Source organism: Nipponia nippon, unplaced genomic scaffold (genome assembly GCF_047370975.1).
Source record: "Nipponia nippon isolate SJK-2023a ecotype South Korea unplaced genomic scaffold, ASM4737097v1 scaffold_41, whole genome shotgun sequence".
Taxonomy (NCBI): Eukaryota; Metazoa; Chordata; class Aves; order Pelecaniformes; family Threskiornithidae; genus Nipponia; species Nipponia nippon.
This window is the reverse complement of record NW_028262360.1, coordinates 724,457-751,216: the sequence shown is the minus strand read 5'-3', so window position 1 is coordinate 751,216 and position 26,760 is coordinate 724,457. Positions and strand designations below refer to the sequence as shown.

The 26,760-nt window shown below is 71.3% G+C and overlaps 2 protein-coding genes across 3 annotated transcripts; one reads left to right on the top strand and one right to left on the bottom strand.

The window, feature by feature from the left end:
* The first annotated feature begins 123 nt into the window (after positions 1 to 123).
* Positions 124 to 20,933, top strand: KDM6B (lysine demethylase 6B). Its single transcript, XM_087777766.1, has 14 exons — positions 124 to 171; positions 548 to 1,086; positions 2,345 to 2,471; positions 4,292 to 4,397; positions 9,210 to 9,415; positions 10,634 to 10,698; positions 11,379 to 11,447; positions 12,730 to 12,878; positions 13,535 to 13,649; positions 14,451 to 14,638; positions 15,617 to 15,758; positions 17,697 to 17,823; positions 18,823 to 18,993; positions 20,318 to 20,933. The coding sequence occupies exons 1-14, from the start codon at positions 124 to 126 to the stop codon at positions 20,339 to 20,341; spliced, it is 2,076 nt and encodes a 691-aa protein (XP_087633892.1). The 3' UTR covers positions 20,342 to 20,933.
* Positions 20,934 to 21,950: 1,017 nt separating this feature from the next.
* Positions 21,951 to 26,609, bottom strand: NAA38 (N-alpha-acetyltransferase 38, NatC auxiliary subunit). Of its 2 annotated transcripts, XM_087777884.1 has the most exons (4): positions 26,525 to 26,609; positions 24,098 to 24,263; positions 23,150 to 23,304; positions 21,951 to 23,084 (listed from the first exon to the last, which is right to left on the bottom strand). In XM_087777884.1, exons 1-3 carry the CDS (start codon positions 26,573 to 26,575, stop codon positions 23,192 to 23,194), a joined length of 330 nt encoding a protein of 109 aa, XP_087634010.1. In that variant the 5' UTR covers positions 26,576 to 26,609; the 3' UTR covers positions 21,951 to 23,084; positions 23,150 to 23,191. The 2 variants fall into 2 exon arrangements, with proteins under 2 accessions (XP_087634010.1, XP_087634009.1); XM_087777883.1 differs by having other exon boundaries at positions 21,955 to 23,304.
* Positions 26,610 to 26,760: the final 151 nt, after the last annotated feature.

Here is a 26,760-nt window from a genome sequence, read left to right as displayed (position 1 = left end):
CCTCCCCCCGCTTCGCCGGGGGGTCCCCGCCGCCTTTTCGATTTCGGGGCGCCCCCCCTGGACGATCAATTCGAGGAACCCCCCGAATTCGCCAAAATTTTACCCGACGGCTTGGCCAACATCATGAAAATGTTGGACGAATCCATCCGGCAAGAGGAGGACGAGGGGGGGGTCGCCATTTTGACCCCCCCTCCCCCTCCTCCCCCTCCCCCTCCCCCTCCTCCTCCTCCTCCTCCTCCTCCTCCTCCCCCTCCCCCTCCCGCTCCCCCCCTCCTCCCCAGCCCCCCCCCTCGCTCGCCCCAAAGCGCCGCCTTTCGGGGGTCCCCCCGGCCAGGACCCCCCGACCCCCCCCGCCTTTACCCCTTCGGCAAACGCGACGAAGCCAAACCCCCCCTTTTACAAAGCGGGGCCAAAAAACGGGGGGGCTCCCCAAAACCTCCCCTTCCCCGCCCCCCGCCCCCCAACTCGCTACCTCATCGCCCGGCTGGCTTCCCCCCTCCCCCCCCCCCCCCTCCTATCGCGATACGGGGGGCCCCCCCCCCTTTAGCCCGCACCGAATCGGAGGCGTTGGAGGAGATCAGCCGGGCCTGCGAGACCTTGGCCGAACAAGCGGGGCGACGCGGCCCCCCGAAACCGTCGACCCCCTAAATTAGGGGCGCGACGCTACCGAAGACCCCCCCCGCCACCGAGACCTTCGCCGGGCCCCCCCGCCGCCGCCATCCCCGAAAAGAGCCCCATCGCCCCGTTTTGGCTACTTTGGATTTACAAAGTTCCGGCGTTCAAGAAAAAGGAGGAAACCCCCGCCACGAACCCAAAGGGGGGACCCCCAAATTCTTCAAACCCCCCAACCCCCCCCGCCGCCGCCCCTCCCCCCCCGCCGCCTTTCGTCAGCTCGGCCGATCTCCTCAAGCTGCGCTCCTTGGGGGAGGGCCCCCCCAAAGAACTGAAGATTCGCCTGATCAAGGTGGAAAATGGCGGCGGCGGCGGCGGCGACTTCGGCCCCTCGGAGGCGGAGGAAGCGCGCGGACCCCCCCTGGCCCAGCTCACCATCCGCCACAGCGCCGCCGAGGTGGTCCGCGCCAGCAAGTCAGTGGGGGGGAGGGGGGGGGGGATTTGGGGGGCCTTTGGGGGGGGGGGTCTGGGGGCTTTGGGGGGGGTCTGGGGGGATTTGGGGGGGTCTGGAGGGGGTTCGGGGCCTTTGGGGGGGTCTGGGGGGATTTGGGGGGAATTTGGGGGGTCTGGGGGGTTTCGGGGCCTTTGGGGGGGTCTGGGGGGGATTTGGGGGGTGGGGGGTTGGGGGAATTTGGGGGGGCCTGGGGGGATTTGGGGGGAATTTGGGGGGTCTGGGGGGTTTCGGGGCCTTTGGGGGGGTCTGGGGGGGATTTGGGGGGGTTGGGGGGTCTGGGGGAATTTGGGGGGTCTTGGGGGGATTTGAGGGGAATTTGGGGGGGGTCTGGGGGGGTTTGGGGGTTAGGACGAGGTTTGGGGGGAATTTGGGGGGCCTGGGGGGATTTGGGGGGTTTGGGGGGCTTTGGGGGCCTTTGGGGGGGGCTGGGGGGTTCAGGCAGATTCGGGGTTTGTACAGGCGGGGGGGGGGGGGCTATAGGGGCGCCTATAGGGACCGGGGGGCTCGCGCGGGGCTTTTACCCTTCCCCTCCCCCTTGTCCCCTCCCCGTCCCCTCTGTCCCCCTGTCCCTCTGTCCCCCTGTCCCCACTGTCTCTGCTGTCCCCTGTCCCCATGTCCCCCATCCCCCCTGTCCCCATGTCCCCCCGCTGTCCCCCCTGTCCCCCTGTCCCCCCGTCCCCCCGTCCCCCATCCCCCCTCTCCCCCGTCACCCCTGTCCCCCTGTCCCTCTGTCCCCCCTGTCCCCCCGTCCCCCCGTCCCCATCCCCCCTCTCCCCTGTCCCCCCTGTCCCCCTGTCCCTCTGTCCCCCCATCCCCCTGTCCCTGATGTCCCCTGTCCCTGTCTGCCATCCCCCTGTCCCTCTGTCCCCCCACTGTCCCCCATCACCCCTGTCCCCCTGTCCCTGATGTCCCTTGTCACCCCCGTCCCCCTGTCCCTGCTGTCCCCCTGTCCCCCCACTGTCCCCCATCACCCATGTCCCCCTGTCCCTGATGTCCCTCGTCACCCCCGTCCCCCTGTCCCTGCTGTCCCCCTGTCCCCCTGTCCCCCCACTGTCCCCCGTCCCCCCGTCCCCCTGTCCCTGCTGTCCTCCCGTCCCCCCATCCCCCCTGTCCCCTTGTCTCCCATCCCCCCTGTCCCCCTGTCCCCCGTCCCCCAGCCCCCCCAGCCCCCCCTCCCCTCCCCCCCCGCCCCGCCCCCGCTGAGGCCGCTCTCCGCAGGCAGGCGCGGCTGAAGGGCCCCTTCCGGGAGTCCTACCTCTCCCCGGCCCAGTCCGTCAAACCCCACATCGACTCCCAGGAGAAGCTGCCCCGCGACAAGCTCAACCCCCCCACCCCCAGCATCTACGTGAGTCCTCATTGGCCGCCGCCTGGCGGGGTCCTCCCCCTGCTGATTGGCCCGTGGGAGGGGTCCCGGGGCGTCCTTCCCCCTGATTGGTCCACCGGCAGGTTCCCTCCCTTCTGATTGGCCCGCTGGCAAGGTCCCCTGCCTGCTGATTGGCCCGCCGGCAGGGGTCCCAGGGCGTCCCCCCTGCTGATTGGCCCGTGGGAGGGGTCCCGGGGCGTCCTTCCCCCTGATTGGTCCACCGGCAGGTTCCCTCCCTTCTGATTGGCCCGCTGACGGGGTCCTCCTCCTGCTGATTGGCCCGCCGGCAGGGGTCCCAGGGCGTCCCCCCTGCTGATTGGCCCGTGGGAGGGGTCCCGGGGCGTCCTTCCCCCTGATTGGTCCACCGGCAGGTTCCCTCCCTTCTGATTGGCCCGCTGGCAAGGTCCCCTGCCTGCTGATTGGCCCGCCGGCAGGGGTCCCAGGGCGTCCCCCCTCCTGATTGGCCTGTGGGAGGGGTCCTGGGGCATCCTTCCCCCTGATTGGTCCACTGGTGGAGTCCCTCCCTGCTGATTGGCCCACTGGCGGGGTCCTCCTCCTTCTGATTGGCCCATTGGCAAGGTCCCCTCCCTGCTGATTGGCCCACCAGCAGGGGTCCCAGAGCGTCCCCCCTCCTGATTGGCCCGTGGGAGGGGTCCCAGGGCATCCTTCCCCCTGATTGGTCCACCGGCAGGTTCCCTCCCTTCTGATTGGCCCGCTGACGGGGTCCTCCTCCTGCTGATTGGCCCGCCGGCAGGGGTCCCAGGGCATCCCCCCTCCTGATTGGCCCGTGGGAGGGGTCCTGGGGCGTCCTTCCCCCTGATTGGTCCACTGGTGGGGTCCCCCGCCAGCTGATTGGCCCACCAGCAGGGGTCACAGCCCGTCCCCCTGCTGATTGGCCGGCAGTTGGGGGGGATTCCCATCCTGATTGGCCTGGGGGTGGTCCCTGCTGCTGATTGGCTGGTGGGCCAGGGAATCCCCATGCTGATTGGCTGGGGGGTGGGTATTCCTCGCTGCTGATTGGCTGGCAGGCAGCGGGGGTTCCCCAGGGGATCCCGGTGCTGATTGGCCGGCGGGTGGGAGGTGTCCGCAGGCCATCCCAGCCCTGATTGGTTGATGGGGTGTCCCCGTGCTGATTGGCTAATGAGCCAGGGCATCCCCGTCCTGATTGGCCGGTGGGCCAGGGTGTCCCAATGCTGATTGGCTGGTGGGCCAGGCCATCCCAGCCCTGATTGGCTGGTGGGTGGGAGGATTCCCCAGGCCATCCCTGTGCTGATTGGTTGATGGGGTGTCCCTGTGCTGATTGGCTAATGAGCCAGGGCATCCCCATCCTGATTGGCCGGTGGGCCAGGGTGTCCCAATGCTGATTGGCCGGTGGGCCAGGCCATCCCCATCCTGATTGGCCGGCGGGTGGGGGGATTCCCCAGGCCATCCCTGTGCTGATTGGTTGATGGGGCGTCCCCGTGCTGATTGGCTCATGAGCCAGGGCATCCCCGTCCTGATTGGCCGGTGGGCCAGGCCATCCCAGCCCTGATTGGCCGGCGGGTGGGGGGAATTCCCCAGACCATCCCCGTCCTGATTGGCCCACAGGAGGAACCCCGGTGCTGATTGGCCAGCGGGCAGATGGGGGGTGGGTGGGGGCGGGGGCAGGTTTTACCCGGCTCCCATTGGCCGCCGCCCTCCGATCGGCCCCGCCAGCGGCCTACCGCTTCCCGATTGGTCGGCGGGCGGGCTGGCGGGTTCCCATTGGCTGCCGGGGCGGGGGAGGCGGGCTCTGATTGGCCGCCCGCTGTGTCCCCGCCCAGCTGGAGAGCAAGCGGGACGCCTTCTCCCCCGTCCTGCTCCAGTTCTGCACCGACCCCAAGAACCCCATCACCGTCATCCGGGGGCTGGCCGGCTCCCTGCGCCTCAGTGAGTGACCCCCCCACCCACGCGGGGACCCCCCCCACCCGTGGGGACCCCCCACCCGTGGGGAGCCCCCCAAAACCCCGTGGGGAGCCCCCCTGCCCCCATCCCTGCCCCCATCCCTGCTCCCATCCCTGCCCCTCCCCCATTGGGACCGCCCCCACTCGTGGGGAGCCCCCCCCCACCCACGGGGGACCCCCCCACCCGTGGGGACCCCCCCACCCGCGGGGACCCCCCCCAAACCCCGTGGGAACCCCCACCCGTGGGGAGCCCCCCAAAACCCCGTGGGGAGCCCCCCTGCCCCCATCCCTGCCCCTCCCCCATGGGACCGCCCCCACTCGTGGGGAGCCCCCCCACCCACGGGGGACCCCCACACCCATGGGGACCCCCCAAACCCCGTGGGAACCCCCCACCCATGGGGAGCCCCTCAAAACCCCGTGGGGAGCCCCCCTGCCCCCATCCCTGCCCCCATCCCTGCTCCCCCCCCTCCCCCTCCCCCTTTGGGCCCCCCCCCCCTCGTGGGGAGCCCCCCCCCCACCCACGGGGGACCCCCCCACCCGCGGGGACCCCCCGAAACCCCGTGGGGAACCCCCACCCGTGGGGAGCCCCCCAAAACCCCGTGGGGAGCCCCCTGCCCCCATCCCTGCCCCTCCCCCATGGGACCGCCCCCACTCGTGGGGAGCCCCCCCACCCACGGGGGACTCCCCCACCCGTGGGGACCCCCCCACCCGCGGGGACCCCCCAAACCCCGTGGGGACCCCCACCCGTGGGGAGCCCCCAAAACCCCGTGGGGAGCCCCCTGCTCCCATCCCTGCTCCCATCCCTGCCCCTCCCCCATTGGGACCGCCCCCACTCGTGGGGAGCCCCCCCACCCACGGGGGACCCCCCCCACCCGCGGGGACCCCCCCAAACCCCGTGGGAACCCCCCACCCGTGGGGAGCCCCCCAAAACCCCGTGGGGAGCCCCCCTGCCCCCATCCCTGCCCCCATCCCTGCTCCCATCCCTGCCCCTCCCCCATTGGGACCGCCCCCACTCGTGGGGAGCCCCCCCACCCACGGGGGACCCCCCCACCCGCGGGGACCCCCCAAACCCCGTGGGAACCCCCACCCGTGGGGAGCCCCCCAAAACCCCATGGCGAGCCCCCCTGCCCCCATCCCTGCCCCTCCCCCATGGGACCGCCCCCACTCGTGGGGAGCCCCCCCACCCACGGGGGACCCCCCACACCCATGGGGACCCCCCAAACCCCGGGGGAACCCCCACCCGTGGGGAGCCCCCAAAACCCCGTGGGGAGCCCCCCTGCCCCCATCCCTGCCCCTCCCCCATGGGACCGCCCCCACTCGTGGGGAGCCCCCCCACCCACGGGGGACCCCCCACCCGTGGGGACCCCCCACCCGCGGGGACCCCCCAAACCCCGTGGGGACCCCCACCCGTGGGGAGCCCCCCAAAACCCCGGGGGGGGCCCCCCCGCCCCCCTCCCCGCCCCCATCCCTGCTCCCATCCCTGCCCCTCCCCCATTGGGACCGCCCCCACTCGTGGGGAGCCCCCCCCACCCACGGGGGACCCCCCACACCCATGGGGACCCCCCAAACCCCGTGGGACCCACCCCCACCCGTGGGGACCCCCCAAACCCCGCGGGACCCCCCCACCCGTGGGCAGCCCCCCAAACCCCCGTGGGGCCCCCCCCTGCCCCCCCCCCCGCCCCCCCCCCATGGGCCCGCCCCCACTCGTGGGGAGCCCCCCCCCACCCACGGGGGACCCCCCACACCCATGGGGACCCCCCAAACCCCGGGGGAACCCCCACCCGTGGGGAGCCCCCAAAACCCCGTGGGGAGCCCCCCTGCCCCCATCCCTGCCCCTCCCCCATGGGACCGCCCCCACTCGTGGGGAGCCCCCCCACCCACGGGGGACCCCCCACCCGTGGGGACCCCCCCCCACCCGCGGGGACCCCCCAAACCCCGTGGGGACCCCCACCCGTGGGGAGCCCCCAAAACCCCGTGGGGAGCCCCCCTGCCCCCATCCCTGCCCCCATCCCTGCTCCCATCCCTGCCCCTCCCCCATTGGGACCGCCCCCACTCGTGGGGAGCCCCCCCCACCCACGGGGGACCCCCCACACCCATGGGGACCCCCCAAACCCCGTGGGACCCACCCCCACCCGTGGGGACCCCCCCAAACCCCGGGGGAACCCCCCACCCGTGGGGAGCCCCCCAAAACCCCGTGGGGAGCCCCCCTGCCCCCATCCCTGCCCCCATCCCTGCTCCCATCCCTGCCCCTCCCCCATTGGGACCGCCCCCACTCGTGGGGAGCCCCCCCACCCACGGGGGACCCCCCCACCCGCGGGGACCCCCCAAACCCCGTGGGAACCCCCACCCGTGGGGAGCCCCCCAAAACCCCGTGGCGAGCCCCCCTGCCCCCATCCCTGCCCCTCCCCCATGGGACCGCCCCCACTCGTGGGGAGCCCCCCCACCCACGGGGGACCCCCCACACCCATGGGGACCCCCCAAACCCCGGGGGAACCCCCACCCGTGGGGAGCCCCCCAAAACCCCGTGGGGAGCCCCCCTGCCCCCATCCCTGCCCCTCCCCCATGGGACCGCCCCCACTCGTGGGGAGCCCCCCCACCCACGGGGGACCCCCCACCCGTGGGGACCCCCCACCCGCGGGGACCCCCCCCAAACCCCGTGGGAACCCCCCACCCGTGGGGAGCCCCCCAAAACCCCGTGGGGAGCCCCCCTGCCCCCATCCCTGCCCCTCCCCCATGGGACCGCCCCCACTCGTGGGGAGCCCCCCCCACCCACGGGGGACCCCCCACACCCATGGGGACCCCCAAACCCCGGGGGACCCCCCACCCGTGGGGACCCCCCAAAACCCGTGGGGAGCCCCCCTGCTCCCATCCCTGCCCCTCCCCCATGGGACCGCCCCCACTCGTGGGGAGCCCCCCCACCCACGGGGGACCCCCCACACCCATGGGGACCCCCCCAAACCCCGGGGGAACCCCCACCCGTGGCTGGCTGAGCCCCCAAAACCCCGTGGTGGAGCCCCCCTGCCCCCATCCCTGCCCCTCCCCCATGGGACCGCCCCCACTCGTGGGGAGCCCCCCCCACCCACGGGGGACCCCCCCACCCGTGGGGACCCCCCCCCACCCGCGGGGACCCCCCCAAACCCCGTGGGGACCCCCACCCGTGGGGAGCCCCCCAAAACCCCGTGGGGAGCCCCCCTGCCCCCATCCCTGCCCCCATCCCTGCTCCCATCCCTGCCCCTCCCCCATTGGGACCGCCCCCACTCGTGGGGAGCCCCCCCCCACCCACGGGGGACCCCCCCACACCCATGGGGACCCCCCCAAACCCCGTGGGACCCACCCCCACCCGTGGGGACCCCCCAAACCCCGGGGGAACCCCCACCCGTGGGGAGCCCCCAAAACCCCGTGGGGAGCCCCCCTGCCCCCATCCCTGCCCCCATCCCTGCTCCCATCCCTGCCCCTCCCCCATTGGGACCGCCCCCACTCGTGGGGAGCCCCCCCACCCACGGGGACCCCCCCCACCCGCGGGGACCCCCCAAACCCCGTGGGAACCCCCACCCGTGGGGAGCCCCCCAAAACCCCGTGGCGAGCCCCCCTGCCCCCATCCCTGCCCCTCCCCCATGGGACCGCCCCCACTCGTGGGGAGCCCCCCCCACCCACGGGGGACCCCCCCACACCCATGGGGACCCCCCCAAACCCCGGGGGAACCCCCCACCCGTGGGGAGCCCCCAAAACCCCGTGGGGAGCCCCCTGCCCCCATCCCTGCCCCTCCCCCATGGGACCGCCCCCACTCGTGGGGAGCCCCCCCACCCACGGGGGACCCCCCCCACCCGTGGGGACCCCCCCACCCGCGGGGACCCCCCCAAACCCCGTGGGAACCCCCACCCGTGGGGAGCCCCCCAAAACCCCGTGGGGAGCCCCCCTGCCCCCATCCCTGCCCCTCCCCCATGGGACCGCCCCCACTCGTGGGGAGCCCCCCCCACCCACGGGGGACCCCCCCACACCCATGGGGACCCCCCCAAACCCCGGGGGACCCCCCCCACCCGTGGGGACCCCCCCAAAACCCGTGGGGAGCCCCCCTGCTCCCATCCCCATGCCCCTCCCCCATGGGACCGCCCCCACTCGTGGGGAGCCCCCCCGGCCCCTCCCCCACCCACGCCCCTCCCCCCCGACCTGGGGCTGTTCAGCACCAAGACGCTGGTGGAGGCCCCGTCCCCATCCCCATCCCCACAGGACCCCCCCCCGGGACCCCCCCGCCCCCACGGGACCCCCCTCCCCCCGCCCCTCCCCCCTCCCCCGGCCCCCCCCGGCCTCTCCCCCCCACGCCCCTCCCCCCCAGACCCGGGGCTGTTCAGCACCAAGACGCTGGTGGAGGCCCCGTCCCCATCCCCATCCCCATGGGTGCCCCTGTCCCCATCCCCATCCCCACGGCCCCTCCCCCCCGGCCCCTCCCCCCCCCCCCACGCCCCTCCCCCCCCAGACCTGGGGCTGTTCAGCACCAAGACGCTGGTGGAGGCCCCGTCCCCGTCCCCATCCCCATGGGTGCCCCTGTCCCCATCCCCATCCCGATCCCCATCCCCACGCCCTCCCCCCGGCCCCTCCCCTCCGGCCCCTCCCCCACCCACGCCCCTTCCCCCCCCAGACCTGGGGCTGTTCAGCACCAAGACGCTGGTGGAGGCCCCGTCCCCATGGGTGCCCCTGTCCCCATCCCCATCCCCATCCCCATCCCCATCCCCATCCCCACGGCCTCCCCCCCGGCCCCTCCCCCCGGCCCCTCCCCCACCCACGCCCCTCCCCCCCCCAGACCTGGGGCTGTTCAGCACCAAGACGCTGGTGGAGGCCAGCGGGGAGCACGCGGTGGAGGTGCGCACCCAGGTGCAGCAGCCCTCGGACCAGAACTGGGACCTGTCGGGCACCCGCCAGGTCTGGCCCTGCGCCAGCAGCCGCTCCCACACCACCATCGCCAAGTACGCCCAGTACCAGGCCTCCTCCTTCCAGGAGTCCCTGCAGGTCAGCGGGGGCGGGGGGGATGGGGACATGGGGGGATGGGGACATGGGGGGGATGGGGGGATGGGGACATGGGGGACACGGGGGGATGGGGGGGATGGGGACATGGGGGACACAGGGGACATGGGGGGGATGGGGACATGGGGGGGATGGGGGACATGGGGGGACACAGGGGGGATGGGGGGGATGGGGACATGGGGGACACGGGGGACATGGGGGGGATGGGGGGGATGGGGACATGGGGGACACAGGGGACACGGGGGGGATGGGGACATGGGGGGACATGGGGGGGATGGGGGGATGGGGGGATGGGGGGGATGGGGACATGGGGGACACAGGGGACACGGGGGGGATGGGGGGATGGGGACATGGGGGACACAGGGGACATGGGGGGGATGGGGACATGAGGGGACACAGGGGGGATGGGGGGGATGGGGACATGGGGGACACGGGGGACATGGGGGGGATGGGGACATGGGGGACACAGGGGAGACGGGGGGGATGGGGACATGGGGGGGATGGGGACATGGGGGGACATGGGGGGGATGGGGACATGGGGGACACAGGGGAGACGGGGGGATGGGGACATGGGGGGGATGGGGACATGGGGGGACATGGGGGGGATGGGGGGATGGGGACATGGGGGACACAGGGGACACGGGGGACATGGGGGGGATGGGGGGGATGGTGACATGGGGGGATGGGGGACATGGGGGGACATGGGGGACATGGGGACATGGGGACATGGGGACATGGGGGGGACAGGGGACATGGGGACAGGGGGGAGGGGGTGGTGTCCTGCCCGGGGTGTCCCCTCCTGTCCCTGGGTGTCCCTGGTGTCCCCAGTGTCCTGGGTGTCCCTGGGTGTCCCCTGGGGTCCCCGGTGTCGCCTCCTGTCCCTGGGTGTCCCCTCCTGTCCCTGGGGTGTCCCCGGTGTCCCCTCCTGTCCCTGGGTGTCCCCTGGTGTCCCCGGTGTCCCCGGTGTCCCCTCCTGTCCCCAGTGTCCCCTCCTGTCCCTGGGTGTCCCTGGGTGTCCCCTGGTGTCCCTGGTGTCCCCGGTGTCCCCTCCTGTCCCTGGGTGTCCCCTGGTGTCCCCGGTGTCCCCTCCTGTCCCTGGGTGTCCCCCGGTGTCCCCCGGTGTCCCCGGTGTCCCCTCCTGTCCCTGAGTGTCCCCCGGTGTCCCCGGTGTCCCCGGGGCTCTGAGGTGACGTCCCCGGGCAGGAGGACAAGGACAGCGAGGACGAGGAGGCGGAGGAGCCCGACAGCACCACGGAGCCACCCCCCAGGTAGGGCCACCCCCGCGTCCCCCCGGGGCCACCTCCCCCACCCGGGGGGGGCCCTGTGTCACCGGGGGGGGGTCCCCGTGTCCCCAGGGGGTCCCTGTGTCCCCAAGGTGTCCCCAGGGTGTCACTGTGTCCCCAGGGGTCACCCTGTGTCCCCAGGGGTTCCCTGTGTCACTGGGGGGGGTCCCAGTGTCCCCAAGGTGTCCTCAGGGTGTCACTGTGTCCCCAGGGGGTCCCTGTGTCACTGGGGGGGGGGTCACAGTGTCCCCAAGGTGTCCCCAGGGTGTCACTGTGTCCCCAGGGGGTCCCTGTGTCACTGGGTCCCCCATGTCCCCAGGGGTCCCTGTGTCCCCAAGGTGTCGCCAGGGGTCCTTGTGTCACTGGGGGTCACAGTGTCCCCAGGGGTCCCAAGGGGGTCCCTAGGGTGTCACTGTGCCCCCAGGGGTCCCCTGTGTCACTGGGGGGGGTCCCGGTGTCCCCAGGGGGTCCCTGGGGTGTCCCTGTGTCCTCAGGGAGGTCCCTGTGTCACTGGGGGGGGTCACAGTGTCCCCGGGGGGTCCCCAGAGCCCCGGGGTGCCCCCGGGGGTGCCCCCGTCTCCACGCACTGGGTGGGGGGGGGAGGTGGCCCCCCTTGGGGACGCGCCCGTGTCCCCCGTCCCCCCGTGACCCCGTGTCCCCCCCAGCAACCCCGACCAGAAGGCCCACCAGATCATCAAGTTCGGCACCAACATCGACCTCTCGGACGCCAAGAGGTGAGGGGGCACCCATGGGTGCTGTGCCGGGGGTCGGGGGCACCCCTGGGTGCTGGGCTGGGGGTCCCGTGGGTGATGTGGGGCACTCATGGGTGCTGTGCCGTGGGTCAGGGGCACCCCTGGGTGCTGCGCTGGGGGTCGGGGGCACCTATGGGTGATGTGGGGCACCCATGGGTGCTGTGCCGTGGGTCGGGGGCACCCCTGGGTGCTGCGCTGGGGGTCCCGTGGGTGATGGGGGCACCCATGGGTGCTGTGCCGTGGGTCAGGGGCACCCCTGGGTGCTGCGCTGGGGGTCGGGGGCACCTATGGGTGATGGGGGGCACCCATGGGTGCTGTGCCGTGGGTCGGGGGCACCCCTGGGTGCTGCGCTGGGGGTCCCGTGGGTGATGGGGGCACCCATGGGTGCTGTGCCGTGGGTCAGGGGCACCCCTGGGTGCTGTGATGGGGGTCACAGGCACCATTGGGTGCTGTGCTGTGGGTCGGGGGCACCCGTGGGTGCTGTGCTGGGGTTTGGGGGCACCCCTGGGTGCTGCGCTGGGGGTCCCGTGGGTGATGGGGGCACCCATGGGTGCTGTGCCGTGGGTCAGGGGCACCCCTGGGTGCTGCGCTGGGGGTCGGGGGCACCTATGGGTGATGGGGGGCACCCATGGGTGCTGTGCCATGGGTCGGGGGCACCCCTGGGTGCTGTGCTGGGGGTCCCGTGGGTGATGTGGGGCACTCATGGGTGCTGTGCTGGGGGTCGGGGGCACCCCTGGGTGCTGTGATGGGGGTCACAGGCACCATTGGGTGCTGTGCCGTGGGTCCCGTGGGTGATGTGGGGCACCCATGGGTGCTGTGCCGTGGGTCAGGCGCACCCATGGGTGCTGTGCTGGGGGTCGGGGGCACCCCTGGGTGCTGTGATGGGGGTCACAGGCACCATTGGGTGCTGTGCCGTGGGTCGGGGCACCCCTGGGTGCTGCGCTGGGGGTCCCGTGGGTGATGGGGGCACCCATGGGTGCTGTGATGGGGGTCAGGGGCACCATTGGGTGCTGCGCTGGGGGTCAGGGGCACCCATGGGTGATGGGTGCTGTGCTGTGGGTCCCACGGGTGATGGGGGGCACCCATGGGTGCTGTGCTGGGGGTCAGGGGCAGCCATGGGTGACGGGGCGGGTGGGGGGGTGTCCAGGGGTGCGTCCCACGGGTACCGCGTCCCACGGGTGCCACACCCCACGGGTGCCCCGCCCCCCGATGCCCCGCCCCCTGATGCCCCACCCCCTGATGCCCCGCCCCCCCCCCCCGGCAGGTGGAAGCCGCAGCTGCAGGAGCTGCTGAAGCTGCCGGCCTTCATGCGGGTGTCCTCCACGGGGAACATGCTGAGCCACGTCGGCCACACCATCCTGGGCATGAACACCGTCCAGCTGTACATGAAGGTGCCGGGGAGCCGCACACCCGGTGAGCGGGGACAGCGCGGGTGACACCGGGGGGGGGTGACATCCATGGGGACACTGAGGGTGGCAGCGGGGACACGCCTGTGGCTGGGGGGACACCGCGCTGAGCGCACCCAGCACGGTGTCACCACCCTCCGGGCTTGCGTGGGGTGTTGTACAGCCGGTGGGAAGGGATACGGGGACTCTACGGGTGACACCGGGGGACACTGGGGGTGACACTGGGGTTGACGCTGAGGGTGGCACTGGGGACACGTGTGTGGCTGGGGGGACACCACGCTGAGCACACCCAGCACGGTGTCACCACCCTCCGGGCTCGCATGGGGTGTTGTACACCCGGTGGGAGGGGACGTGGGGCCACTACGGGTGACACCGGGGGGGTGATGGCAGTGGGGACACCACGGGGGACACGTGTGGTTGGCGGGGCACCATGCTGGGCGCACCCATTGGGGTGTCACCACCCTCCAGGCTTGCATGGGGTGTTGGTACAGCCGGTGGGAGGGGACACCACGGGTGACGCCGGGAGGGTGACAACGGTGGGGACACCACGCTGAGCACACCCATCAGGGCGTCATCCATCCAGGCCCGCGTGGGGTGTTGGTACAGCCGGTGGGAGGGGACGGGGTGACGGTGACGGTGACGGTGACCGCCTGTCCCCCCCAGGCCACCAGGAGAACAACAACTTCTGCTCCGTCAACATCAACATCGGCCCCGGGGACTGCGAGTGGTTCGCCGTCCATGAGCACTACTGGGAGACCATCTCCGCCTTCTGTGACAAGTGAGGGCGGGGCCCGGGGAGGGGGCGTGGCCTGGGGAGGGGGCGTGGCCTGTGGAGGGGGCGTGGTCTGGAGCCAAATGGGGCGGGGTTTGGGGCAAAGGGGGCGAGGCTAGTGGGGTGGGGGTGGGGGGAGCGCTGCTGGGGGAGTGGCCTTCTGCTGCCAGAGGGGGTGTGGCCAAGGGGAGGGGCGTGGTCAGGGAGGGGGGTGTGGCCAATGAAAGGGGCGTGGTTAAGGGTGGGGCGGGGCTAAGGGCAGGGCATGGGGAGCAGCCCCGCCTTCTGCTGCTGGAGGGGGTGTGGCCAAAGGAATGGCAGTGGCCAGTGAGAGGGTGTGGTCGTTGTAGGGGCGTGGTCGATGGAAGGGGCGTGGCTGGGGTGGGAGGGGCCAGTCACCCCGCCTTCTGTCGATGGAGGGGGCGTGGCCTAGAACCAGGTGGGCGTGACCAGAGCAGCCAGGGTGGGGCATGGTCTGTTACTGGGGGCGTGGCCATGTGCTGAAGGGGCGTGGCCAAGCGCGCGGCGGGGGGGGGGGGCGTGACCATAACCCTCCATAACCACTACCTACAGCAGCGTGGGGGTGGCCCCGCTTTATGCAGGGGCGGGGCCAGTGGGCGTGGCTAGGTGCTGCGGGCGTGGTTGGGCTAGTGGGCGTGGTTGGGCTAGTGGGCGTGGCTGGGGCAGTGGGCGTGGTCAGAGCAGGCAAGGGCAGCGGGGCCACCGGTGCAAGGGGTGGGGAATACGGGGTCTGGGCGTGGCCCGGGGGGTGGGCGTGGTCTCTCCTGACCCCGCCCTCCCCATCAGGCACGGCGTGGACTACCTGACGGGCTCGTGGTGGCCCATCCTGGAGGACCTGTACCGCTCCAACATCCCGGTGTACCGCTTCGTCCAGCGGCCCGGCGACCTGGTGTGGATCAACGCCGGCACCGTCCACTGGGTGCAGGCCACCGGCTGGTGCAACAACATCGCCTGGAACGTCGGGCCCCTCACCGGTGCGCGGGGGGACACGGGGACATGGGGGGACACGGGGGGGATGGGGACATGGGGGACATGGGGACACAGGGGGACATGGGGGGGATGGGGACATGGGGGACACATGGGGACACAGGGACACAGGGGACATGGGGACACATGGGGACACAGGGACACGGGGGGACATGGGGACACGGGAGACACATGGGGACACGGGGACATGGGGGGACATGGGGACACGGGGGGACATGGGGGACATGGGGGGACACAGGGACACGGGGGGACATGGGGGAGACGGGGACATGGGGGACATGGGGACACATGGGGACACAGGGACACGGGGGACATGGGGGACATGGGGACACGGGGACATGGGGGGACATGGGGACACGGGGGGACATGGGGACACATGGGGACATGGGGGACATGGGGACACGGGGGGACACGGGGGGACATGGGGGGGATGGGGACATGGGGACACGGGGGGACATGGGGACACGGGGACATGCAGGACACGGGGACATGGGGACACGGGGACACGGGGGACACAAGGGGACATGGGGGGACAGGGGAGATGGGGACACGGGGGGGACATGGGAGGACAGGGCAGGGACAGGGTGGGGATATGGCGGGGACATGGGGGGGACACAGCAGGGACACGGGGACACGGCAGGGACATGGCGGGGGGGGACAGGAGGGGACACAGCCCGGACGTGGGGGGAGGACATGGCAGGGACAGGGCAGGGGGACGTGGCACGGACACAGAGGGGAACACAGAGCAGGGGACACGGCGGGGGGACACGGGGAGGGGACACGGGGAGGGGACACGGGGAGGGAACACGGGGAGGGGACACGACACAGCTGTGGCAGGACGCACCGCTGGTGGCACGCCGGTGACCACGGCGGTGGGACACCCGCCGAGCCCTGGGGACACCCAACGGGGCAGGGGTGGCGCGGTGGCCCTGACGTCCCCGTTGTCCCCGTTGTCCCCTCCCCAGCCTACCAGTACCAGCTGGCCCTGGAGCGCTACGAGTGGAACGAGGTGAAGAACGTCAAGTCCATCGTCCCCATGATCCACGTCTCCTGGAACGTCGCCCGCACCGTCAAGATCAGCGACCCCGACCTCTACAAGATGATCAAGTGAGCGCGGGGACGGGGACACGGACAGCGGGGACGGGGGGACAGCGGGGACGGGGACACGTCAGGGACAGGGGGACAGCGGGGACGGGGACAGCGGGGACGGGGACACCAGGGATGGGGGGACATCAGGGACGGGGACAGCAGGGACAGGGACACGTCAGGGACAGGGGGACAGTGGGGACGGGGACAGCAGGGACAGAGACAGCGGGGATGGGGACACTGGGGATGGGGACACCAGGGATGGGGGGACACCAGGGACAGGGACAGCAGGGACAGGGACACGTCAGGGACAGGGGGACAGTGGGGACGGGGAGAGCGGGGACGGGGGGACAGCGGGGATGGGGGGACACCAGGGATGGGGACAGCGGGGACAGGGACACGTCAGGGACAGGGGGACAGCGGGGATGGGGACAGCGGGGACGGGGACAGCGGGGACGGGGACACATCAGGGACAGGGGGACAGCGGGGACGGGGACAGCAGGGACAGAGACAGCGGGGATGGGGGGACATCAGGGATGGGGACAGCGGGGACAGGGACACGTCAGGGACAGGGGGACATCAGGGACGGGGACAGCAGGGATGGGGACATGTCAGGGACGGGGGGACAGTGGGGACAGGGACACCAGGGACGGAGACAGCAGGGACGGGGACAGAGGGGACGGGGACACACTGGGGACGGGGACACGTCAGGGACAGGGGGACACCAGGGACGGGGACAGCGGGGATGGAGACAGCGGGGATGGGGACACATCAGGGACAGGGGGACACCGGGGATGGGGACAGTGGGGACAGAGACACCAGGGACGGGGGGACACCGGGGACGGGGACATGTCAGGGACGGGGACACGTCAGGGACAGGGGGACAGTGGGGATGGGGACACGTCAGGGAGGGGGGGACACCGGGGATGGGGACACCGGGGACGGGGGGACAGCAGGGATGGGGACACCAGGGACGGGGGACACCGGAGACGGGGACAGTGGGGATGGGGACAGCGGGGATGGGGACACGTCAGGGACAGGGGGACAGTGGGGATGGGGACAGCAGGGACAGCGGGGATGGGGACACGTCAGGGACAGGGGGACAGCGGGGACAGGGACACATCAGGGACGGGGGGACAGTGGGGATGGGAACCCTGGGGACAGGGCCACATCAGGATGGGGACCACAGCGGGGACAGGTATGGGACCATGGGGGGGACAGGGGACAGGATCACTCTGGGGACAGGGACAGGGACACGGTGGGGACAAGGACGGGGCCACATCAGGCTTGGGACCACGCCGGGGCCGATGCCACCACAGGCGGGGCTGATGCCACCTCAGGCCGGGGCCGATGCCACCGCGGGCTGGGGCCGGTGTCACCGCAGGCGGGGCCGATGCCACCGCGGGCCAGGGCCGGTGCCACCGCAGCTGGGGCCGATGCCACCTCAGGCCGGGGCCGATGCCACTGCGGGCCGGGGCCGGTGCCACCACAGGCCGGGGCCGATGCCCCCGCAGCCGGGGCCGATGCCACCACAGGCCGGGGCCGATGCCACCTCAGGCCGGGGCCGATGCCACCACAGGCCGGGGCCGGTGCCACCTCAGGCCGGGGCCGATGGCACCACGGGCGGGGCTGGTGTCACCGCAGCTGGGGCCGATGCCACCACGGGGCAGGGCCGGTGCCACCGCGGGCCGGGGCCGATGCCACTGCAGCCGGGGCCGATGCCACTACAGGCTGGGGCCGATGCCACCACGGGCCGGGGCTGGTGCCACCACAGGCCGGGGCCGATGCCACCGCGGGCCGGGGCCGATGCCACCACAGGCCGGGGCCGATGCCACCGCAGCCGGAGCCGATGCCACCGCAGGCCGGGGCCGATGCCACCGCGGGCCGGGGGTGCTGCGGGTCCCTCGGGCGCCCCGGGGGCGCGGCGGCGACGGCGGCTGACGGGCGCGGGGGTTGCAGGTACTGCCTGATGCAGTCCATCAAGCACTGCCAGGTCCAGCGCGAGAGCCTGGTCCGCGCCGGCAAGAAGATCGCCTACCAGGGCCGGGTGAAGGACGAGCCCGCCTACTACTGCAACGAGTGCGACGTGAGTGAGGGCGGGGCCGGGCGGGGCCTGGGCGGGGCCGTGGTCATGGCCTTGGTGTGGTCTTGGCCGTGGTCTTGATGGCTTCTTGGCCATTATCTTGGCGTGGCTTTGGCCATGGCCTTGGTGTGGTCTTGGCCTGGTCTTGGCCATGGTCTTGATGTGGTCTTGGTCGTGGTCTTGGCCATGGTCTTGGCGTGGTCTTGGCCATGGCCTTGGTATGGTCTTGGCACGGTCTTGCCTTTGGCCTTGGCATGGACCTGGTCATGGTCTTGGTCGTGGTCTTGGCCATGGCCTTGGTGTGGCCCTGGCCATGGTCTTGGCATGGTCTTGGCATGGTCTTGGCACGGTCTTGCCTTTGGCCTTGGCATGGACCTGGTCACAGTCTTGGCCACGGTCTTGGCCATGGCCTTGGTGTGGTCTTGGCGTGGACCTGGCCATGGTCTTGATGTGGTCTTGGTCGTGGTCTTGGCCATGGCCTTGGTGTGGCCCTGGCCATGGTCTTGGCCATGGTCTTGGCACGGTCTCGGTCATGGCCTTGGTGTGGTCTCAGCATGGTCATGGCCATGGTCTTGATGTGGTCTTGGTCGTGGTCTTGGCCATGGCCTTGGTGTGGCCATGGTGTGGTCTTGGCCATGGTCTTGCCTTTGGCCTTGGCATGGACCTGGTCATAGTCTTGGCCACGGTCTTGGCATGGTCCTGGCCATGGCCTTGGTGTGGTCTTGGCGTGGACCTGGCCATGGTCTCAGCATGGTCATGGCCATGGTCTTGGCCACGGTCTTGGCATGGCCCTGGGCATGGTCTTGGCCTTGGTGTGGTCTTGGCCATGGTCTTGGCCATGGTCTTGGCCATGGTCTTGATGTGGTCTTGGCGTGGCCTCAGCCATGGCCTTGGCGTGGTCTTGGCACAACCGCAACACGGCGGCGGCGGGCGGGAACCTCGCGGGCCGCCGTTGTCCCTGCGGCGGGGCCGCGGTCGTCGCCACGGGTGCGGGTTCCGCAGGTGGAGGTCTTCAACATCCTCTTCGTGACGAGCGAGACAGGCGGACGCAACACCTACCTGGTGCACTGCGAGGGTTGCGCCCGGCGCCGCAGCGGGGCCCTGCACGGCGTCGTCGTCCTCGAGCAGTACAAGACCGAGGAGCTGATGCAGATCTACGACGGCTTCACCCTGGTGAGGGGACACCCTGGGGTGGGGACACCCGCGAGGGGGACACCCGCGAGGGGACACCCGACGTAGGGGTGTCTGGGTGTGGGTACAGCCGCATGGGGACACCCGCGAGGGGGACACGTGACGTAGGGGTGTCTGGGTGTGGGTACAGCCGCATGGGGACACCCGCGAGGGGGACACGTGACGTAGGGGTGTCTGGGTGTGGGTACAGCCGTATGGGGACACCTGCAAGGGGACACCTGCGAGGGGACACCCGCGAGGGGGACACCCAGCGTAGGGGTGTCTGGGTGTGGGTACAGCCGTATGGGGACACCCACGAGGGGACACCCGTGAGGGGGACACCCGACGTAGGGGTGTCTGGGTGTGGGTACAGCCGTATGGGGACACCTGAGATGCGGACAGCCAGAGGTGGGGATACCCGTGGGTACAGGCACGGGGACACCTTGATGTGGGGACAACCGCAGGGACACCCGACATGGGGACACCCCAACGTGGGGACACCCGCACGGGGACACCTTGACATGGGGACACCCTGACATGGGGACACCCACAGGGACACCCTGACATGGGGGACACCCAACATGGGGACACCCACACAGGGACACCCGACATGGGGACACCCTGACATGGGGACACCTTGACACGGGGACACCCCGACATGGGGACACCCAACATGGGGACACCCACACAGGGACACCCGACATGGGGACACCCTGACATGGGGACACCTTGACACGGGGACACCCCGACATGGGGACACCCAACATGGGGACACCCACACAGGGACATCCGACATGGGGACACCCTGACATGGGGACACCTTGACACGGGGACACCCCGACATGGGGACACCCAACATGGGGACACCCACACAGGGACACCCGACATGGGGACACCCTGACATGGGGACACCTTGACACGGGGACACCCCGACATGGGGACACCCCGACATGGGGACACCCAACATGGGGACACCCACACAGGGACATCCGACATGGGGACACCCTGACATGGGGACACCTTGACACGGGGACACCCCGACATGGGGACACCCGACATGGGGACACCCAACATGGGGACACCCACACAGGGACACCCGACATGGGGACACCTTGACACGGGGACACCCGCATAAGGCCACTCGCCCCAGAGTCACGGTGACACCCCAGTGTCACCCGCGTCCCCTCCCCACAGGTCCCCATGACCCCCCCCCAGGTGTCCCCAAGGTGGGGGGATGGGGGGGGGTGTGCCCTGGGGAGGGGGGAGGTGACACCCTTGGGTGTCACCTGGGTCCCCCCTGACCCTCCCCCTCCCCCCCCCGTTGCAGGTGGCGTCACCCGGCTCCAGATGAGCCCAGCCCGGCCCAGGGGGATCCTGGGCCCCCCCCCGGGGACGCGGGGCCCCCCCCGCCCCTCCCCCCACGAACACTTTTTTTATTTATTCATGGAGGAATCACCCCAAAAAAAACCACCCCTCCCCCCCGCCCCAACCGGTGGGGGTGGGGCGCGGACGGCCAGACGGACACCGGGGGGGGTGGGGTGGGGGGTGGACCCCCCCCCCCGTTTTTTATACAAAAATAACGATTTATAGGAATTTAAAACGCCCCCCCCCCAAATCACAGCCCCTCCCCCCACGGTGGGGGATGGGGGGGGGGCACTTGCTGGCCCCCCCCCCTTTTGTGGGGGATGGGGGGGTCTTTCTACCCCCCTCCCCCCCCAAATTGGGGGGCCCTGGGGGGGCCCGGGTGGGGGGGGGCAAAACTGGGGGGGGGGGCTACAACTGGGGGGAGGGGGTCCCCTCTGCCCCTCCCCCCCCATTTGGGGGGGGTCTTAGTGCCCCCCCCCCAACTCAAGGGGGGAGGGGGGGTCCTGGCTGCCCCTCCCCCCCCAATAACTCAGGGGGGCCCTGGGGGGGTCCCCGCCCCTCCCCCCAGCATTGAGGGGGTGCTGGGGGGGGGAGGGGCACTTGGGGGGAGGGGGGGGGCGCCCCCTTGCCAAGATTCAACCAAAAACTCGCCCATCCCCCCCCACCCCAACCAGCCGCCCCTCCCCCCCCCAATACGGGTCCGGGCTGGGGGGAGGGGCCTGAGGGGGGGAGGGGGGATTTTTGGGGGTGCCCCCCCGCCTCCCGGGGTGGGGGTGGGGCTCAGGTCTAAGGGGGGGGGGGGCCTCCCCCCCCCCCAACCCATGGTGCAAAGGGGGAGGGGGGGCGGCCCTGGGCAACCCCCTCCCCCAAAGGGGGGTGGGGCAGCGGGAGCCCCTCCCCCCCCCGCGCCTCTTGGGGGTTTTTTTGGTTCTTTTTTTTCCTTTTGTAAATGATTTTTTTTGCCTCTTTTTTAATTTATACGCGGGGGGGGAGGGGTCGCTTTATTTATTGGGGGGGGGCGGGGGCGGGCCGGGGGTCCCCGACTCCCGGGGGGGTGAGGGGAGGGGTCGGGGGGTGGGGGTGGGGGGCGGTGACCTCCGGGGGTCACTGTGACCCCGGGTGACCCCACGTCCCCGTCACCCGGTGACCCCTGACCTTTGGGGGGGGGGTTGTGCCCCTCCCCCCCCCGCCATGGTGCTGGGCCCTGCGGCCGCCCCACCCCCCCCGTGGCCCCATCTCCCCTCCCCCCCCCCCAGTCCCTCCCTCCCCTCCCCCCTCCGGGGCCCTGGTGTTTTATTGGGGGTGGGGGAGGGGGGTGGGGGGGGGTCAGGGCTGCCCCTCCCCCCCCGCCCCTCCCCCCCGCGGCCACAGAAGCTATTTTGTACCTGAGATTAAATTAACTGGCACAGCCCGGCCCGCTCCGCCTGGGGGGATGGGGGGGGGCACGGATGGGGGAGGGGCAGGAATTGGGGGAGACACGGGGATGGGGGAGGGGCAGGAATGGGGGGGCACAGGGATGGGGGAGGGGCACAGGGATGGGGGGCCAGGAATGGGGGGGGGCAGAAATGGGGGGAGGGGACAGGGATGGGGGAGGGGCTCCGGAGAGTGGGAAGGGGGGGGGGGGAAGGAACTGGGGGCACTGGGAATTTGGGGGGGGAGGGGCAGGAATTGGGGGGACGCTGTCACATGGGGGGGAAGGGGACGACACCCAGAGACGGGGCACAGCCCTGTCACCCGCTGGGGACACACGGAGCCGTCAGGCGGGGACACCGCCACCTCGGGGCTTTAATGGCGCCGCGGGGACCATCGGAGGGGGGCCGTCAGGCGGTGGGGGGCCCTCACGGTGTTGGGGGTCCATCAGGCGCCGGGGGGGGGTCCGTCACGGTGTTGGGGGGGGCACTGGGGGTTCCTCACGGTGTTGGGGGTCCATCGTGGCACTGGGGGGTGGTTGGGGGGGTCCGTCCCGGTGTTGGGGGTCCATCTGAGGGTCCGTCAGGCCTTGGGGGGGGGGTCCATCACAGTGTTGGGGTGTCCATTGGGGGGGGGGGGTCCATCCCGGTTTTGGGGGTCCATCCAGGGGTCTGTCATGGTGTTGGGGGTCCATCAGTGTTGAGGAGTCCCTCACGGTGTTGGGGGTCCATCCAGGGGTCTGTCAGGCGCTCGGGGGCCCCTCAGGGTGTTGGAGGGGTCCCTCACGGTGTTGGGGGGGGGGGTCCATCCGGGTGTTGGGGGTCCATCAGGCGCAGGAGGGATCCCTCGGGGGGTTGGGGGGGTCCCTCATGGTGTTGGCGGTCCCTCGGGGTGTTGGGGGGGTTCCATCCGGGGGGTTCCGTCAGGCGCTGTGGGGGGTCCCCTCAGGGTGGTGGGGGTCCATCCGGGGGTCCTCAGGTGCTGTGGGGGGTCCCTTCAAGGTGTTAGGGGTCCGTCAGGCGCCATGGGGGGTCCCCTCAGGGTGTTGGGGGGCTGTCAGATGCCGGGGGGTCCCGTTGGGGTGTCGGGGATCCATCTGGGGGTCCATCAGGTGCCGTGGGGGGTCGCCTCGGGGTGTTGGGGGTCCATCAGGTGCCGTGGGGTCCCCTTGGGGTGTCGGGGGGTCCGTCAGGGGGTCCGTCAGGTGCCGTGGGGGTCCCCTCAAGGTGTTGGGGGGTCTGTCAGGCGCCATGGGGGTCCCCTCGGGGTGTCGGGGATCTGTCAGGTGCTGGGGGGGTCCCCTCGGGGTGTCGGGGGTCCATCCGGGGGTCTGTCAGGCGCCGGGGGGGGTCCCCTCGCGGTGTCGGGGGTCCATCCGGCGGTCTGTCAGGCGCCGGGGGGGGTCCCCTCGGGGTGTCGGGGGTCCTCAGGGGTAGGGGGGGCCGGCGGTGCCGTCCCGCTCCACCTCGATGGAGACGATGTGGTGGCCGGGGACCATGGCCAGGCCCAGCACCCGCGGTTCGCTGCCCGGGAACGCGTCTGGGGGGGGGGGGGCACCGCGTCAGGGGACCCCCTGCCCCTCCCCCCAGCACCCCCTTGTCCCCCCATCCCCCCCCTTAACCCCCCTCAATCCCCCCTTAATCCCCCCAGTTCCCCCCTTAACCCCCCCAATTGCCCCCCTGACCCCCCATCCCCCGCTTTGACCCCCCAGCCCCCCTTAACCCCCCCCCCATTCCCCCCCTGACCCCCCCAGCCCCACTTAACCCCCCCATCCCCCCCAGTTCCCCCCTTAACCCCCCATCCCCCCTTCACCCCCCATCCCCCCCTTGATCCCCCCAATTGCCCCCCTGACCCCCCAATCTCCCCCTTGGACCCCCCCAGTCCCCCTTAACCCCCCTGCCCCCCCTTAATCCCCCCTCCCCCCTTTGACCCCCCTCCTTTGAACCCCCCCACCCCCTCTCAGCCCCCCTCCCCCCTTAACCCCCCCATCCCCCCTTTGACCCCCCCGCCCCCCTTAATCCCCCCCCCTTTGAACCCCCCGCCCCCTCTCAGCCCCCCTCCCCCCTTTGACCCCCCCACCCCCCCTCAGCCCCCCCTTTGACCCCCCTCCCCCCTTAATCCCCCCTTTGACCCCCCCGCCCCCTCTCAGCCCCCCTCCCCCCTTTGACCCCCCTCCCCCCTTAACCCCCCCATATCCCCCTTTGACCCCCCCGCCCCCCTTAATTCCCCCCTTTGAACCCCCCCGCCCCCTCTCAGCCCCCCCTCCCCCCTTTGACCCTCCCCTCCCCCCCCTTTAGACCCCCCCCCCCCCCCGTGACCCCCCCGCCCCCACCCGCGGCCTTGAGGAACTCCTGCGCGGAGCCGAGGATGACGTTGGCGTCGCGGTCGGTGCAGAGGAAGGCCCCCACCAGCGTCCGCCCGTCCGACATCCGGATCCGCAGGCTGCGGTTCAGCAGCGCCTCCAGCCGCCGCCGCGCCCGGGGGTGGGCGCCGGGGTCCTGGGGGGGGGAGGGCACCCCTGGGTGCTGACCGCGGGGACCCCCCCCCCGCCCCCGCCCCAGGGGGGGCCTGCGGCACCTATGGGCCCCCCACAGCCCCCATGGCACCCATAGGCCCTACAGCCCCCCCATAGACCCTATAGCCCCCCCATGGCACCCATGGCACCCATAGCTCCCCCTATAGCCCCCATGGCACCCATAGGCCCTACAGCCCCCCTATAGCTCCCCCTATAGCCCCCCCATAGCACCTATAGACCCTATAGCTCCCCCTATAGCCCCCCATGGCACCCATAGGCCCTATAGCTCCCCCTATAGCACCTATAGCTCCCCCTATAGCCCCCCATGGCACCCATAGACCCTATAGCTCCCCCCATAGACCCTATAGCTCCCCCTATAGCACCCATGGCACCCATAGGCCCTATAGCTCCCCCATGGCACCCATAGACCCTATAGCTCCCCCTATAGCACCCATAGACCCTATAGACCCCCCATAGCACTCATGGGCCCCCATAGACCCTATAGACCCCCTATAGCACCCATGGGCCCCCATAGACCCTATAGCTCCCCCTATAGCCCCCCATGGCACCCATAGACCCTATAGCTCCCCCTATAGCTCCCCCATGGGCCCCCACAGACCCTATACCCCCCTATAGCTCCCCCCATAGCACCCATAGGGCCCCACAGATCCTACAGCTCCCCCTATAGCGCCCATGGTCCCCTATAGACCCTATAGCCCCCCTATAGCACACAGGGGCCCCCATAAACCCTATAGCCCTCCTTAGCCCCCCTATAGCCCCCCCGTACCCCCCGAGCACCTCCCATGCCCCCCCCCAGCTCCTATAGCCCCATCTTAGCCCCCCTATATCCCTTATGGCCCCCCCAGCCCCTATAGCACCCCTATAGCACCCTATAGCCACCCCTTATCCCCCCCAGCCCCTATAGCACCCTATAGCCCCCCCAGCCCCTATAGCACCCCTATAGCACCCTATAACCCCCCTGAGCCCCCCCAGCCCCTATAGCACCCCTATAGCCCCCCCATAGTCCCCCCTTAGCGCCCCACAGCCCCTATAGCGCCCTATAGCCCCCCCAGCTCCCTCTCTAACCCTCACGGCCCCCCCCCAGCCCCTATAGCTCCCCCTTAGCCCCCCCAGCCCCTATAGCGCCCTATAACACCCCTATAGCCCCCTATAGCCCCCCAGCCCCTATAGCACCCCTATAGCCCCCTATAGCACCCCTATAGCCTCCCTTAGCCCCCCAGCCCCTATAGCGCCCTATAACACCCCTATAGCTCCCTATAGCCCCCCCAGCCCCTATAGCACCCCTATAACACCCCTATAGCTCCCTATAGCCCCCTCCAGCCCCTATAGCACCCCTATAGCCCCCTATAGCCCCCCCAGCCCCTATAGCAACCTATAACACCCCTATAGCCCCCTATAGGCCCCCCAGCCCCTATAGCACCCCTATAGCACCCTATAGCACCCCTATAGCCCCCCAGCCCTCCCCAGCCCCTATAGAGCCCTATAACACCCCTATAGCCCCCTATAGCCTCCCCCAGCCCCTATAGCACCCCTATAGCACCCCTATAGCCCCCTATAGCCCCCCAGCCCCTATAGCGCCCCTATAGCACCCTATAGCACCCCTATAGCCCCCTATAGCCCCCCAGCCCCTATAGCACCCTATAGCACCCCTATAGCCCCCTATAGCCCCCCCAGCCCCTATAGCACCCCTATAGCACCCTATAGCCCCCCAGCCCCTATAGCCCCCCTATAGCCTCCCCCAGCCCCTATAGCGCCCTATAGCGCCCCTATAGCCCCCCTTAGCCCCCCAGCCCCTATAGCGCCCTATAACACCTCTATAGCCCCCCAGCCCTCCCCAGCCCCTATAGAGCCCTATAACACCCCTATAGCCCCCTATAGCCCCCCCAGCCCCTATAGCACCCCTATAGCACCCCTATAGCCCCCCAGCCCCTATAGCACCCCTATAGCCCCCTATAGGCCCCCCAGCCCCTATAGCACCCCTATAGCACCCTATAGGCCCCCCCAGCCCCTATAGCACCCCTATAGCGCCCCTATAGCGCCCCTATAGCCCCCCCCCAGCCCCTATAGCAGCCCCTATAACACCCCTATAGCCCCCCAGCCCCTATAGCGCCCCTATAGCCCCCCTATAGCCCCCCCCCCAGCCCCCCCAGCTCCCTCTCTATCCCTCACGGCCCCCCCCCAGCCCCTATGGCCCCTATGGCCCCTATAGCCCCCCCCACTCACCGGGCCCCGCCCCCGCCCGCCGCCGCCCGCCTCCCCCGCCGCTTCCGCCATGGCGCCGCCGTCTCCCAGCAGCCCCCGCGCGGCGGCGCCGGAAGTGGGCGGGGCCCCCGTGGGGGAATTACTACGTTTCCCAGCAGCCCCCGCGCGCGGCGGTAGCCGCCGGCGGAAGTGGGCGGGGCCCCGGGGACTACATTTCCCAGCAGGCCCCGCGCGCGCGGGGGCGCTTCCGGCGGCGT